The sequence below is a fragment of the Penicillium alfredii genome (assembly GCF_028826965.1).
Source record: "Penicillium alfredii strain IBT 34128 chromosome Unknown utg000009l_segment0_segment0, whole genome shotgun sequence".
Lineage (NCBI taxonomy): Eukaryota > Fungi > Ascomycota > Eurotiomycetes > Eurotiales > Aspergillaceae > Penicillium > Penicillium alfredii.
The window spans coordinates 4,149,654-4,165,759 of NW_026622706.1; the positions used below are offsets into that span (position 1 = coordinate 4,149,654).

The 16,106-nt window shown below is 52.4% G+C and overlaps 3 protein-coding genes across 3 annotated transcripts; all 3 read right to left on the reverse strand.

Annotated features, from left to right (window-relative positions):
* Positions 1-566: 566 nt before the first annotated feature.
* On the reverse strand, positions 567-3,172 carry NUU61_007510 (uncharacterized protein; the record flags this gene model as incomplete). Its single annotated transcript, XM_056658035.1, has 3 exons — positions 567-2,510; positions 2,536-2,800; positions 2,859-3,172. 3 exons carry the CDS (start codon positions 3,170-3,172, stop codon positions 567-569), a joined length of 2,523 nt encoding a protein of 840 aa, XP_056510835.1.
* A 4,181-nt stretch (positions 3,173-7,353) lies between these two features.
* Positions 7,354-8,591, reverse strand: NUU61_007511 (putative C6 finger domain protein; the record flags this gene model as incomplete). Its single annotated transcript, XM_056658036.1, has 3 exons — positions 7,354-8,015; positions 8,093-8,428; positions 8,483-8,591. The coding sequence occupies 3 exons, from the start codon at positions 8,589-8,591 to the stop codon at positions 7,354-7,356; spliced, it is 1,107 nt and encodes a 368-aa protein (XP_056510836.1).
* A 3,972-nt stretch (positions 8,592-12,563) lies between these two features.
* NUU61_007512 (uncharacterized protein) lies at positions 12,564-15,655 on the reverse strand (the record flags this gene model as incomplete). The annotated part of the gene is made up of 2 exons (XM_056658037.1): positions 12,564-15,372; positions 15,483-15,655. 2 exons carry the CDS (start codon positions 15,653-15,655, stop codon positions 12,564-12,566), a joined length of 2,982 nt encoding a protein of 993 aa, XP_056510837.1.
* Between the last annotated feature and the right edge of the window lie 451 nt (positions 15,656-16,106).

The following is a 16,106-nucleotide window of genomic DNA, read 5'->3' on the forward strand; positions in this document are numbered from 1 at the left end:
AAAGAAAGTTGGGAGAAGAAGAAGGGACAATCCTTGCTTCGTCGACATGACGTGCCGCCATCGCCAGCGAATATCCGGAGACGAGCATGAAGGTGATGTCACTGGGATTCTCTCAGGGTGATGTCAACAGGAACAGAGTTCATAAAAATCGTAGTTAATTCGAGTCTAAAGAAGTCACGCAAGAATAGAGAAGCCTGCTCAGCAGCGAAGTTCAAGAGAAAAAGAAAACAAAAGACATAGATAAAAAGCAGAGAGATGCGCACTTCTGCCCGGCCCCGAGCTGTAACAACAAGACACAAAACAAAAAGAAACAAAACCCACAGCAGCATCAGGGACCAGGCAGACGCGATTGTATCAATCAAATCAAATCAAGTCATCAAGCACACGTAACAGATAAAAAAAAGGACCAGATGAAGAAAAAGAAAAGGCACATAACAAGACAAGGGAAACCATGCGCGACCACCGACGAAGGCATTAGTCGTGTATACATGAAATTATAGAGTGGTGGCCAGCCCTAAGTCACATTGCAAGGACGAAAACCAGACCGGAGGCGCGCCGGAGATGATTTACAGACTCATCGTCAGCCACTCCCATTCCTGGCTCGCACCTTGTCCACCAGCAATACTGTGGTTGGCCGGGTTGGCAGCGGCCGGGGGCATGGCGGGTGCCAGAGGCACCACCTTGGATCGGCCAGCTGGTGCACTCGCCTTGGGACTGTCGTCGGTGTCCGGATCGGACCCGATCGGCGCCTTTTCGATTCGGCGCTGGCGCTTCGGGGCCACCTGCACCCCGCTACGGGCGTGACTGACCCCGGCCACGGGGCCCGCCTTGGGTGGAGCGGCGGCAATCGGCACCACACCTGATTTCCCGACCAGGCTCGATCCAGACATCGCGGGTGGAGACTCGGACGCGTTGGCGCTGGCGCGCGCCAGGGACGCGGCCGAGGGGGGCTGCGGGGCAGAGTTCTTGCGGGAGGACTTCTTGGACGATCGAGAACTGCCGACAGCCAGGCTGTTGGCACTGCTGCGGTTGCGCTTTTTGATGACGTCGGTCTTGAGGGACAAGGGCCGCACAACACCGTGAAGCTTTAAGAAAAGCCCGCAGGCGTTGCACAGCGGTTGGCCCTCGGGGTTGCGTCGCCACAGGGGAGTGGTCTGGGTGAAGCAGTTGGTGCACGTAGTGGGACCCGCATTCGGGTCGCCGTTCTTGGACCCACCAGGGCTGGCGGGCCGGGACGGCACGGCACTGCTCAGACCAGACTCGGGCGGCGTGTTGGGAGAGGGGTGGCTCGTCGGGGGACCGCTGCTGGGACCGTTCAGACTCTGGCGGAGCAGTTGTGTCGCGTTGGGAGTTGACGTGATGCGAGCAATTTTCTGTTGACGGGGATCCTGCTCCCGGTTGCGTACCTCACTGACCGAGGCAGCGGAGCCGTGCCCACGACCCAAACTGTTGTTATGATGCCACTCTGGCGGGCCGTCCATCATGTCCGCCGATCCAATCGTGATATGCTTCCGGTGCTGAGCACCGAAGCCTGGCAGTGACTGGACTGACCCGGGGAATCCTCCCTCCCACTGCAGGCCGGCATGCATGTCACCACCTGATTCATCCATCGAAGAAAAGTCATTTGGCATCGCAATACCCCCGCGCTCAGTAAACGCGGCATCGTCGTCCTCGTTATCCGAGTCTCCCCCAAACGTGAACATGCTGCTGGCCGGTGCCGTTGTAGAAAACTCACCCGGGCCAAGTACTTGCGTCGGGTCGATGTGCTGCGGCGGTGGGACCGAAAATCCGGCCGAGTGCGCCGTGGAAGGCGGGCCCGTAACCGCATTGGGCGAATGAGACTCACCATTGCTCGTGTTGAACATATAGCGGGGCTGCAGTGATGCAGACAAGTTCGACGACCGTTGCTGGATGTAGTTTGGAATACGCCGCTGGGTCTGGGACTCGGCCGACGGGGCATCTGAGAAGAACATCGACTGCTCCCCTTCGTAAATCGGCTGTGGTGTCGACACAGCCGACTGGTACCCCGAGGGCGGGGGCGAGAAAAACTCGGTGGAGTTGAGCGACGAGGCCAGAGGCGTCTGAGCGTACAAGCCCGAGAAAGGGTTGCCCGTAGTCATAGGGGAATCCGAGGGTGAGAAGGTAAAATGCTGCTGGTAGGGCCCGGCCGAGTGAATAGCAGACTCGTCGCCCATTCCGTAGGTGTCCAGGCTAAACGGAAGACCAGAAGCCGAGTGGGGGTGCTGGTGTCGGCGCGGGCCACCCAGCGTGCCATTGCCTGACATCGCATAGGCGGTCGGCGGATGGTCCAATGAGTAATCAGGCAGCGCCGCTGAAATTTCGGAATGCTGCGCCAACATGGCGTTCGACACGGGTGGAACCTGGGGGGACGCCTCGGCAGGTCGCTTGCGAGTTGGCACGGCGAGGCCAGCAAAGAATTGACGCTCGTCGATGCTAGTCTTGCGGACCCGGCGCGGCACATACCCAAATTCGCTGTTCTTGCGCTGATCCTGGGGCGGATGAGGGGAACGATGCCGCGGCCGAGTCAAAAGTCGGGTGGTCCTTGCGCATTTTGATGGGGATTGAGGCCGTCGGAGTTGCTGTGAAGTGTCGCTCGGGGGATGGGTGGGAATGGTGATCCGCAGGAGAATCAAAGGGAACGATGAAGTCATCCAAGTTCATCGCGTCGGGAGTCGCATCCAGGTTCATGGTGTTCGACGGGTTCGATGTAGTGGACGAACCATGATCGGAGAGGTGCATCTGCGCGAACCCACTTGGGTTCGGACTCAATCGTGCAGCACTGTATAACAGTCAGTCCCCTCCTGTTCCCAATCGCCTCCTTGAGGGTCGGTGCCTACCGAGCCTGTTCCTCTCGTTCCTTGCGTTTCAAACTCATAGCCATCATGCGCCAGGTTAGGTTCTCCATGCGCTCCTGGTTGGGCAACTGGGCCTTTGTTCTGGTGTAAAGTCTCCAGATCTGCGCAGCCAGCGGATCCTTGCGCTGCATCTCATCGGGGCTCTCGCCCCGCAAGGCACCATTCTTCCACTCAGGAAAGACCGAGTCCTGGAGCACACCGTCGGGGACGTTGGATGAGTTGGACGGAGTGAACGGGGAGTCAAAGGAGAAGTCATCGGACATCACATGGGAGTCGGGGTCGAAGCCGAAAGCCATGGATGGAGGTGCGCGAGCTCCTCCATGTCCTCCATGATTCATCCCCTCCATGGTCTCCGATGGAGAAGGGTGAATGGAGGGGGAAGGAAGGGATGTAAAGATCAGAGAAAAGTGGAGGGGTTTGATGGCACGTGGATTGAATTGAGATTCACCCGTACCCGCCCCAAACGAGACCCTTGTTAATATTTGAAGGATGGAGAGGGAGCCAAGTGAAGCGATTGGCAGGATGCTGCAGCCAACGACCAGGGTCTGTCAGCCCATGAAAAAAAGAAGGCCCAGTTAGCCTTGAAAGTGTAACGAAAGGATGGTATGGAAAAAAAAGAGGGGACTCACGATCCGAGTCTCACCCTCTGGGAGTTTGCTGTGTGAGTCGTGGAGGGGGGGGCTAGACCCTCCAGACGCTCATGCCCCGAGAAGGTGAAATTGAGATAGAAAACCGCAAAATGGAGATGGAAAGGCGATGGAAGATGATCGAGAGAGGATCGAGAGAGCGAGGAAGAGAAAGAGAGAGAGGAGAGAAATGTGTGGGAAAGACGGAAGCGGAGGGGGATGTCACCCACGAAACGCAAAGCAATTCAACCACAGCAAAAAGCAGAAATCAAATCAAATTTAGCCGAATCAGATCAAATCGAAGAGAAAGAAAAGAACGAGTCTACGAGGTCCAAGAGAAAACAATGCGAATCATTTGAGAGAGAGAGAGAGAGAGAGAGAGAGAGAACGAGACGTCCAAGGCAAAAGACTCGACAGTGTATGTGTATTACCAGTACGGCAGTGTGACCGATTTACGGCGCTTCTCTCGACTCCCGCGATTCTCCCTCCAGCGCCACTCCCGTACGATCGAGATTGCTCAGAATGCCATTCTTTTCTTTTCTTTTTCTTTTGTTCCCTCAAATTAGCAAGGTTTGATCTAGAAGAGGCCACGTAAATTCGATGCATACCTAGCGTCTTGTTCTTCTTCCGCACGGCCCGGGGTTTCTTGGACGGTGCGATTCCTGCTTGCTATGGCCGAATGAGAAGGACGGAAGCCGTGAGAGCATCGGGCCGACTGGTTACAGGGACCGAGCGGGAATCGCCACTAATGTGCTTTGCCCGGTTTCGAGAGTCGAAAACGGTGTCTAGACTATTTCCCCCTAGGTACTTTTGTGTCATGAATGGTATCTTGATTTGTTTGGTTCTCCGAAGCTATGCTTCAGTAGTGCCCGATGCAGGTCCAACGATCATGCCGAGTGGAGACTGTTCGTTGGTGGAGTATTTCCCAGCTGTCGTGAGACCATATCCATTTGAGCTATTCTCCTCTAATCTAATATATTTGAATCCAAGTACAGAATAGGGGGCGTGGAGAAAAGAAATACGCACAGTTTGATTGGCGCGTAGATCGCATTGCATTGCTTTTCAACTAACACCTAGCACCGAAATCCTGGGCTTATTTTTTTTGTATGCAAGGACTAGCAGATGCAGAGTGGGGAGGGAATGATAGTCCAGTGCCCCGACGGATGGATCCCGAGAGAATAGATAAGGAACATTCTATGGGGTCTCTACCCAGAAATCGGAGCTGTCCGAGATATATCCAGGTACCGGTGAATGGTTGCGAAAATTACTGGAATATGGGGGTTCTCATGGATATAGTTGAAAAATTGAGGAAAAGATGATACAACATTCGAGATGGGCTCACCGAGAGGCTCAGAGAACGAGATCCCTAGATTACCCGATCTGGTATCAGTAGTGTAACACCGAGGTCGCCGTCACAACGTTTCTCAGTGCTTTTTTGGGAGGGAAAATCCTCCGCGGATCGCGGGGGCGCGCGGATTATATCCGGCTAATCTTCTGTGTCTCTTTCAGCCGTCAATAAGAATCGAGTCTTACGTCGCCGCGTGACTAGCGGATGCCAGCTCCGGTCTTTCTGGCGACAGGGATCCTCTTTGTCTCTCGCTGTGTGCCGTTGCCTGTCTTTTTTGTTCTTGCTCGCAGAAAAGGCCGATGCGCAGGTCAATCCCCCTCGAAGTGGAACACTGGGGGCGGATCCGGTAACAAAGGCACGCGAGACCCTATTCCTCAGATCGACTGGAAGACAACGTCATGGGCCTCTCACAGCGTCACCATCTCAAATATCGCGGGATTTTGGCCCCACGGCCCACTTAAAAAAAGTCGGGGCATCAAGATAAGGAGACAAAAAAAAGAGATAAGCTGATTAAGTCCGCGCAGTAGTCATTGGCCATGGTCATTGATAGGCACCGCCGATCGTGCTGGAAGTGGAGCCTGCTCCGTGTGGGCGAAGTGTACTCCGTTGGGTGTCCCTGAGAGAGTCATCTCGGGAGTACGTGAACCCCTTCCCCTGGCTCATGAGATTCATCTGCCCAGTTCCATTTCCATCTTCATGGATATGATCAATGACATAGACAATTGAGGTATTTCAATCAGGGGGAAACAGAATGCCGTGGGAGAGTTGGCGCGACTTGGGTCTTGGACTCCATCCCCCCACCCAGGCTGCTTTTCGGTGCGCCTTCTGCGGTTATTTGGAAATCATTGGATGCAGGTGTGTTTCTGAGGCAATTTATTGACAAGTTCCATATGTAATGGAAGGGGTGCCCGAGTGGATAAAAAAGAAACAAGTGGAAGGAAAGTGAAGGTGTGTGAGAGAGAAAGAGAGAAGGGGCAAGAAGAGGGAGAAGCCTCAGGCCATAGCCCCTAAAGATGGGGGCATCTTTTCTTTTCTCTCTTTTTCTTCTCTCGAGAATCAGCCTCGAGAGCTAAGATTAATCCCTCGGACCTTGAGAACTACGGCCTCCTATATATACCCCCTCCTCAAGCCACGAGTCCTTCCGAGCGTGTGGTTATCACCCAACTCCGTCTCGATAAGGCGTGACGCTACCCAACGCTGATAAAATAGGCCTGCATATCTCTTGAGATAAAGGATTCCCCTGTTATTTGCTCAAGTCGATGATTCGCACACCGCATCGTTTGCGACTCTGCTATCTCCAGGTTTTCAACCCCGGAGTAGATTATTCCTATGGCCCTGGAAATCCTTTTCAGCGCGAATGCGGCATCAGTGTACCTGAATATCCATACACATTGCCGCCGTATCCATTTTGAAAAGAAAAGGAAACACGAAAAAAACTACTTCAGAGAGTTCTGCATCTGATTTCTCGAAGTGATGACAGGTCTATTCCAGAGATATGCATATCAAGATAGCATGTAAAGGATTCAGGGAATGCAATCACCAGAGGAACGGACGCCATTCGCAGAACCAATCTCCTCGGAGAAAGCTGGCTTATCACAGCCTGTTGGCCCCAATAATCCAATAATGGCCCGATGCTTTTTTTTTTTTTTTTTTTTTTTGAAAGAATTTCCTATCGAGTCAGACAGATATCGCTGCTGACGGACAGCTGGCCCCCAGGGGTCCCTTGCAGGAATTGCATATCTCAGCGTCGATGAAAAGACTATCGGTGACAGAGGTAAAGATTGGCAATGGGATTGGGCTTTTGAAGTGTAGAAGAGTCTTGGTATACGCAAGGTGCTTCCAAACCAGTGCTGGCCCCTTAGCTCCTCTGAGATTGTGCAACTCCTACCCTATCTTGAGTCGAAATGCGGTATACACGCCATGCAATTGGTGGTTCTCGATATCTGATGAAGACCATCCCTAAATTGCAATCGAAGCAGTCGTCCAGGCTGGTATTCCAACACACGAAGAGATAGGACGTCAACAGTAAACAAGGGAGAAAAGAAAGAAAAGCAAGTCTATATGGATGCCCGAAAGTAAACCCTCCTAAACATGTCTGGGGTAAAAAAGAGATTCCAGTTCAATAGTAGAACCACCCACAGTATATGTATATATGGTATCAGGAGCCAAGCAATGAAGAAAGGCTAATATAAAGGACAGACCCCACCAGATCCAGCTCGCCCAATGAGAAAATGAAATTGGAAACAAAATAAGAATAATGGAATGATGCCACCCGAAAACCCTAGCGCCCGCTAATGACCAGCCGCAAAGCAGACCCGCCACGGTGTATGATGAGGCGAAAAAAGCACAAGTGGAAAAAGCCAGCAAATGTATATCTCACGGGGTATTAGAAATGAAACAAGCCGTTCTAGGAATGTGATGCACAACGTGACGAAATCCGAATCCAAAGAGCGTGAAAAGATCCAGGATGAGATTCAAGGTCGAAAGAAAGTGAATGAGAGGGTCATGACCCCGGTGAATGGCCTGGAGCGCCCGGATGGCCCATCGGGGGTGGGTTGGTAGGGAAGGCGGGTTGTTGGACGGCCTCGCCAGCATACATGGGATATGGCACCACGCCAATGCCAGACATGGCGCCCATGTCTTGCCACTGTGGAAAACCCATGGCGGCTTGGCCCGCATACGGGACTGGCCCGGCAGCCGTCTGCATGTCGGGACTCGGGTTCGGAGAGCTCTGCGCGCCGGCAGCGGTAGTGGTGGAAAAGGTCTGGGCAGGAGTCGTCATCCTCCGCTTCAGATCCGAATTTACCTGCGGGGGAAATTGGTTGGGGTAGGTGGAGGCCATATCGCCTTGTCCGGGGTAACTCATGGTCCTCAGCGGTGGTGGCACTTGCCAGACTGAACCGTCTGGCTGCATAGTATATGCTGGGGCACTCATGGACTGAGCCTGGCTTGCCATGGGGGAAGTTCCGGACATGGGGGAATTCGGGGGTAGCCCTGAAGGAATCGTCCCGGGATTCCATACATTGGGCGCCAAATTCATCATCTGGCTTTTGCCAGTCATCGTGGCGAGTATTTGGGGGTCTGATATCGTCGTGAATTCATCCCATGCCACCCCAGTATCCATTGACGGGGGCCCTGAGAAGTCATTTGGTGCCATGGGTCGGTCTGAAAGAAAGGAAACCAACACACCTCAGGTCAGTTATTCTATACTATGCTAGCGACACCACCAAAGCGCGACATACCTGGTACAAACCCCATCATCGGAGTGGAAACCATCGTTGTATTGTAAGTTGACATGTCGGTTGCTGACGTCGTGTTAAACGCCATGGGGTACGGGTAAAAGGCCTCATTAGGGTCAGGGACGAGGTTGGTCGGAGACGATGTAATAGAGGCCGTCGTCGATCGCTCGGTAGACGGTGTTTCAAGCCTTGAGCTGGGACGGGATTTCTTCTCCACAGGTGGTTGTTGGTCGACAGGGAAGAACTGGCATTCCTTGCGCAACCGGATGCAATTCTCACAGCGGCCCTGCGCATCGTCCGGCGCCACCAGACACCGAATCTTTCGTCGTCGACAATGCACTGCATCGAATGAGTATCACCGCACGACTCCACGGTGCGAAGGGATTGACTCACCACATGCGACAGAGGTTCGATGATACCCCAGCTTATTACGCTTCTTGTCATTATCCATGGCGGCTTGTGAACTTGATGTAGATGTCATCTCGTCGACAGCCGCAGGCATAGCTCCCACGAGCAAGATCCGATTATTGCGCCAGTCGAATGTGCATCAATGCTGCAATGAGGAACTTGAGGCGAACTGCCCTTGGTGTTTCACGACAAGATCCAGGGCTGTTGCAAAAGACGGAAGGAGGTCAGGCCATGCAGCCAGCAGACTAGAGAATCCAACGTGTCGATTGCAGATGAGGTTCTATTTTTTGCCGACTGTAATCCACCCGCGCCATACAACTTTCCAAGGATATTGCGCGTTTCAAGGGCCGACCCGTTGATGGATGTCTAGAGGCCAGGTTTGTCCAGGGTGGGGAGAGGGTGCGCAGCGATGAAGATCGGTAAAACAGATTGAGAATAGATTGGAGAAGGCGCCGGGATTCGTCGGGTTGTCGGGGGTTGCAGATTAATCAATAGTAATTAGGGTCATTAGGGTGCTGATGGACGGGGGTTCGACCGTTAGGGTTGTGATCCCAGATGCGATTAGTCAGGAAAAAAACAGAAACTAAAGGAGTGTAAGGAGTGAAATCAAGTGAAAGGAAGTAGAAAAAAGAAAAAAGAAACCAAGAGAATCATAGGGGAGAGAGAGTAAGAGGGAAGAGCAGATCGAGGATGTACTATAGTCCCGAGACAGAAGCTAATCGCGGGGTGAAACGCCCTGGTTATTTTCTTTCCTTTTCTTTTTCTTTTCTCTTATTTTGAATTTGATTATTTAATTTGAATTTTTGATTATTTTAGTTGGTTTTAGTGGGTTTTAGTGCCGGCTATGTTGGGAAGTGGAATTCGATTTATTATTTTATGAATATCTTACTACTGTTATTCCTTTTTAATTATTGATGGCCATGCTTGTCCATGTAAGCATAACCTTACAATAAGGCGACGAAGGCACTGTCATTTTAGGGGCAAGATTCCATGAGATTGAGGGGACATCTTCATACGAGTCAGGATCAATATTCCCCTGTTTCTTTTTTTAAGACTTGCAAATTTCCCAATGCGGTAAAGCAGCATCCCTGATTGCGTACGTTGGACCCGGTTCATGGCGAATGGGCAAAAGGAACCATGGTCGGGGGAGCCCTGACATAGTGGGGGTCTTGGAGAGAACCTGAGGACCTGTCAATTATGAATGAACTGGGGAATTCGAAGGGATTATTTCTCTCTGTAGAATAATGATAATGATAATGATAATAATAATAATAATAATAATAATAATAATAATAATAACAAGTACATCAGGGGATAGGGAGGTCTCTATCGACGGCCATTGAGTCAAAATATAGACCCAAGTATTATCTTGGCACAAATTATCGAAGATATAGATCTAAAGGTTGGGGATACTTCCACCACGCGTGGACTGAAGCGAACCGGGTGATTGGTGCTAAAAACAGATTCAGGGTCCACGGCTGATGCGTACCAGAAGGGGATCTTGCGGCTTTTTCTCTTTTCTTTTCTTTTTCCCTCTCGTAGCCCCTTTTTTATTTTCTTCAATTTCTTTAATTTTGAACTTTCTTTTGTTCTTGGCCATTGCCCGGGCGTAGCTTAATCCTTTCTGGAGTTGATGACATTCACATAAAACTATGATCCTAGAGAGACGGCACCTTACCTTTTGTGTGTTTTTTTCCCTTCGTTGTACACAAATAGAAATAAAAATAAAGGAAGAATAAAATATAATTATAAACCACTCACGCAAAATAAACTCTCAATCAGAGTCTAATTTATGGATCCATCACTTCACTGCTTATGGGTGAGGGGCAGGATAATCTTAATCACACTGTGTATTTCCATGCTTTGGACATTGGTTTTTGCCCCCTTTCCCATAGCCGTGGGGTATGATTTGAGAACCCAAAGGCTGACTCGAAGAATGCCTGTGTGGCTGTGAGAAAGAAACCAAAAAAATAAAATAAAATAACACCGACGGAGTGTACCGAGAACCCCCGATGACATAAGATAATGGTCGACCTGGAGGTAATGAACTAACGCCCAAGTAGGATATCAGTCCGATGGGCGTGAAGAAGCGTTGGCTTAGCACTGCGCCCCCAAGTGCCATTCTGTAACGAAGACTGCCCCCACTGTGTGGAGCCCTCACCGTCAAGGTTTAATTAAGGATCGTCTCAACGCCGTAGCGCGTTACAGATGGGGTCTTGGCGACCCAGCATTGCTTTTCCTTTCCCTTCTTCGAAGCCTCAAGCGAGCTTCCATCACTGGAGACGACTGGAGACGAACCAGATCCGAGTGGAGGTTGAGGGGCTCAGACACACTGAGGATCAGCGATGGAGTCGAATTATAACAGACATTTTGTACCAAAAAAATACCAAAAAAGGGGGGGGGGTGCTCCAAAATTCTCACTGGCCAGGTCCATGAGAAAAGACAAGAAAAAAAAAAACCGTGTCAGGACCGTCGCTCGAGCAGTGGACACGATCTTCAGGTGTAGTGTCACGCCAATGACCCCTTCCTACAACTTTCCTGTAAGGTTTTTCTAGGCGACTCGGCAGTTGCATACCTACGCTCGACCCTCTGCTAGTATGTTCTGGTCGAAGATCAGCCCCATGTGCGTTGGCACAGGTTGAAATGTCAAGCATGCGAGAGATCTGGCAGTATCTGGCAGTAGTGTCGTCTTCTGCACCAATAATGAAGCCCGGATGACAATGTGCAGTGCATAGATAAAGTGGAAGGGTGTAATGCTCGGCGTCGGACCATTGGGTCAAGCATCACCGTCCATGAGAGAAAAAAAAAACACCCCTTTGAAAGGGTCCAAGGCCGACTCAGATCTCGCTTCGGCTTTGATCTCAAGGGCCAAGACAGTATTCCCGGGGGAGCATTGGGAACACCCTCTAGGGCCGAGAAGGCGTCATCTCTGCGCCCGGGGAGTTTACGCCTCGGCGTCCTTCCGTGGCTGTCTGCTGACCGATCCGGGGCTAGTAGGCAGCCATGTTTTCCCTGCCAAAAATTCAAGTGCCGGGCTCCGCTCGGGCTAGGATTGCGTGCATACAGCTTGCGAGCGTATTCGCAATGCTGAAATCCTGGGCCCCGGGCATTCTGCCTCGCAATGCATCCTTTCGGGCCTCTGTACTCTTTGGGATGTACTGTGGTGCATCCCTAAAGACCAGATTCGGCTGAATTCGGGTAAAAAGGAGTAAAGGGGAGAGGACAAAAGAATCAAGGGACAAAGAAGGATGAAAAGATGAAAAGATGAAAAGATGAAAAGATGAAAAGAAGAGAAGAAGAGAGAGAATCAAAATCGCCATGTTCGTGCTTGGTGCTGTAGTGACTTTGGCCATTCTTCCAGTCCATGCTGGATGCCATCAAGAGATCTCCCTATCGGAGTATCCGATCTCAAGGCCAGTGGAACCCAATGCAGGGACTCCCACTGGCGAAAGCCCACTCCTCGACAGGGACCCGGTTGTTTCACCATTGTCGGGCCCTTGACCTGATGTGGATATGCTCGGTTGTCCATGGGTCTCCCTTTTGAACCTGCAACCTGCCTTACGCGTCCTCCAAGAATAAATTTCTCTCTTGGGTTGGTCTCTGGTGTCCATTCGCCCGCTCGCCCTATCACCTTGCCCAGTGCCTCCAGCTCTGATGTTCAGAGAGAGAGAGAAAAGGAAGGTGGTATTTGAGATTTTCGACCGGTCGGTAAGATTTCCGCTCTGACACGACTTTTCCCCGAAAAGAAAAACCCGCAAACCGATTTTTCCGGAAGAGATTCGAGAAAAAAAGCGGGGGGGGGGGGGGGGGGGGGGGGGATCGCTTGCGTGCTGGCAACACCCGAGGAGCATCCGAAATCTCTCCTTGTAGTGTGCGCATGTGGTGCTTCTTGCAAAAGGCTGAAAGGCCGAAATGCCGTGCCCGATGCAAACCTTGAACCAGCTACTAACAACCACAACTAACACCGTCGAGCACATTTAGCCGACAGACCCCGCCATATGACGATGGGTTGCGACCAGGTGATTCGATATGCATGGCCTCGCGTGTTGAATTGATGCTGTGCTTGTTAGTCGCTCACGCGGACCACCACCGGAACATCGATGGCCCTCGCTTCCCTGATACAACACGCAACACACGTCCGTCCGGATCGACTAATAATGGCATGACACCCGACCGAAGCACACCATGCTCGAGCAAATGTTTCCTTGGCTTGTCCTCCTCGCGCGTCGACGATATAAACCTCCTGGGCTCTCTCGAACTCGTCCCGAGAAGCCGACTTTGATTGCGGCGCTGGGGTATCCGGAAGGGAGGCCAGTGGGACGTGTCGATATTCATAAGACCGGTGTAATGGGTGACCTGGGAGACGTGTATATTTGGATGAGTCTGGAGTCGCTTGTGTGGGGTCGTCTTCCTGACGAAAGGAGCTGGACGCAAACCCCAGCGGAGGCCGACACTGTTGAGCAGAAATGAACCGCACGTTATACCTGAGGGGCATTGAAATCATTCGCGGGGATTCCATGGGATCTGTGCCCTTAAGGGAGAGTGAGACTGACACCTCACTGGTGACTGTGATACCTTGGCCGTGGGGTGGTCGGCTCCCATCCACGGCCAGGGACAGCGCCTCCAGGGTTACCGTGAATTTGTCTGGGGCAGCTTGATCTGTGGGAAGCGTAAATTCCTTCGCGGCGATGTCACCCACTCCCAATGGGGATGACTCCATGGCAAGCTTGCCTCCCTGTCTGATTCGAGGTTTGCTCGAGCTCGTCACCACCTCGCGGGTGACGACCTCGAACCATCCACCCTCAAAGCTCTTCAACGTAGTCGTATCGTGAGGAAGCAGCTTGCTCCCAATCCATCCCATACATGTTTTAGCTCCTTCAGAGCTGGACAAAACACGACCAACAATGCATGCTTTGCTCCACCAGCTCTGGCCTCTGTACACAAACCCGCCATAAAGACTGGCCATCGTTCCTAGCCGCTCCAATGCATCTGCGTCGTTCTCTAGAAGGGTCGCCATGAGAAGATGGCTAATGCCCTCCCCCGGGATCACAAACCCGGAAAGCCAACTGCGAGAAATCCAGCCAAGTGTTGTCTGTCTGTGCGGGTCACCGTCATCAGCACAAGAGCTGTGGAGTCGTACTCGTCGCCTAGACGAGCTCCGGGTGTACATTTCGGCCTTTGCTACTTGCATCGCAACCAAGTCTGGGGGGGTTTCTAAGCTCGCTCGGCCGTCAAACTCCAAGTCCGGGAGGACAGGGTTGTGGCTACTGCCCAGCTTTTGTTCCAAGGTAGCCTTGAGAGTATCGAGTCTGGGCCATCCAATGTTCTCTGCGAAGACGTACAGCCCCTCCAGTTGCTGTCGAACGTGCGAGGAGCTCAATTGACATTCCCAGGCGGATCGCAGGTCGACAACTGGAGCTGACGAGCCGCGGCGGGTGATAGCATCCAACAAGGAAAACCGGCGAGGCTTCTCGGGCAATTGATTGGTGGAAGGCTGCTGTGGAACGCCGTTTGAATTCTGCGGCGAGGCACAGGTGATGTCGAGACTGTCGAAGAAGCGACGCACAACGACCAGATCCCAGTTCACTTTTCCTGTTCGCAGCTTGTCAAAATGACGGAGCCCCTGCATCGTGATTTGGCCGCCATGCAAATCATGCAGCATATCTACGCGGACAAACGCGTCTAAACGAAGCAGGAGCTCCGCCGCCAGCAGCATTTGGATCAAAAACCATTTGCGCTCTAGACCCGCCTTCGCTGACGACTCTCGCGGTGCCCCTTCACCGCACGAACTGGGTTCGAGACAGTCTCCGTCCTCATGCGGCGGCGTCTCCCACAGGGCTTGGCCAGCCCGAAAACGCCACTCTGGCAGACTGAAATCAATCCATGCCCCTGGTGTGGCCAACACTATCGCCAACGTTTTGATCTGCGATTTGAGGCTTTGGGGGTGGCCCGGCATCACCTCGGAAGGCGGCGGACGAGGGTGAAGAAAGTTCGTGTGCAAAATGCAGTGCAGCTCATGTGGGCTCTCGATATCCAGAATTGTTTTCGTCGAGCCGTCGCGGAGCATGTCATGTCGGAATTCTCGCAGATGGTCTAGCCGTTTGACCAGGGTGCGAAGATTGATATCTCGCACTCCAATGCGCTTCCAGCCCGAAGGACCTTGACAGATGAGCCGATGTCGGTCGTGCACCGCTCCACTCTGACACTGAGTGTAGGGCTTGTTGAAGCTCTCCATCAATTCGAATGCTTCAGAGGCAGGGAGAGTCGAGACTCGTCGGAAGTTTGGGGGTTGTCTGGGCTCTTCGGGGCCGACATATCGAACAGCATCCGCAACCGACAGTTCCAAGAAATGCCGAAACCCGATCGTCCCCGGCTCCCTGCCATTGTTGGAAAGCATGTTTGGCACCTCGAACACTCCGATATCAAAGGTTGCCCTATTGCATGCACCTGTTCGAGTCCAGTCGTGCAATCGAATGGGCACCCCGCCCTTGACGGCCCAATCATCGGGGACCGGTAAGTGCGCGTGAAGGGTGCTCAGGGTAAATGATGCATGGGGCAATGGTTTGCGATCTCCCATGCGCTGGATGGATGGATTATGCTCGTCCCAGGGGAAGATCACTTGCGGATACCAGTGCCCATGTTTGCCTCGTTCGAGCAGGAAATGGGGCGCTCCTGATAGTATTGCCTTGATATCCTTCTTTGTTAGGGTTCCATTTGGCAGACTGGCTTTGGCATTCGCCAGAGTATTCTTCGGCGTGCCCGCCATATCCAGTCTGTATTCAAGCAGGTCTTGGATATTCCCCGGTTGCTTTGGCTCAGCATCACCTCCAGGCAGCGGCTCGGAGCTCTGGCGAGGGTCATGGCGACCGCCATCACTAGCCCTTCGTTGCCTCGATACCTTGCCAGGTTGCTGTCCCGGTGGTTTCGTGTATTCCTAGGCCTGTCAGGTGGAACTCTGGATTGGTATGGGTGGGATTGGTCGTACATGGTTTCTAGGAGATCTGGCTGGATCTGATGGCGGCAGGCTATCGCTGCGTCTTCGAAAGAAGCCACGGAATCCTCCTTGATCAGTTGACTCATCTCGAGGATTCGATGGCAGATGACGATGTGAAAGTGAGGGTCTTGCGATGCCGGGGTCAGGGTGGCCAGCGGCCGCATCTGACTGGGATCGACGACGACCAAATGTGAACAACATGGATGTTATGCGATCTGCTGATCCGATAGTTCATCACCATGTATCAGCTTAATTGGGGTATCGAGAATCAAGACCCTGGACCAGGATTAGATCTGCAATTGAGAGATCCGGTACTCGCGGGCCGAGCTCGGCACCTTCGGCTCGCGGCGGAACCCTGGGAGTGCACTGGTGGAGAGCTTGAGTGGTCTCGCCGAGTTTCGCCCGGTAGTGAATAAGCTCCAGGAGAATAGTTCAAATTACTAAAAGATGGCAAATGGGATGGATGCAAGATGCTAGCAGGGAGAGACGGAGGGATGAAGTTGGCCGCAGTCATGACGTCTCCAAAGGTTCTCCGACACTCTCGGGCTAGTTGGCACTGTTGATTACTCTACATTCGTCCAACTTTTGAACTTCAAAAATCATGTTCGAACTGGT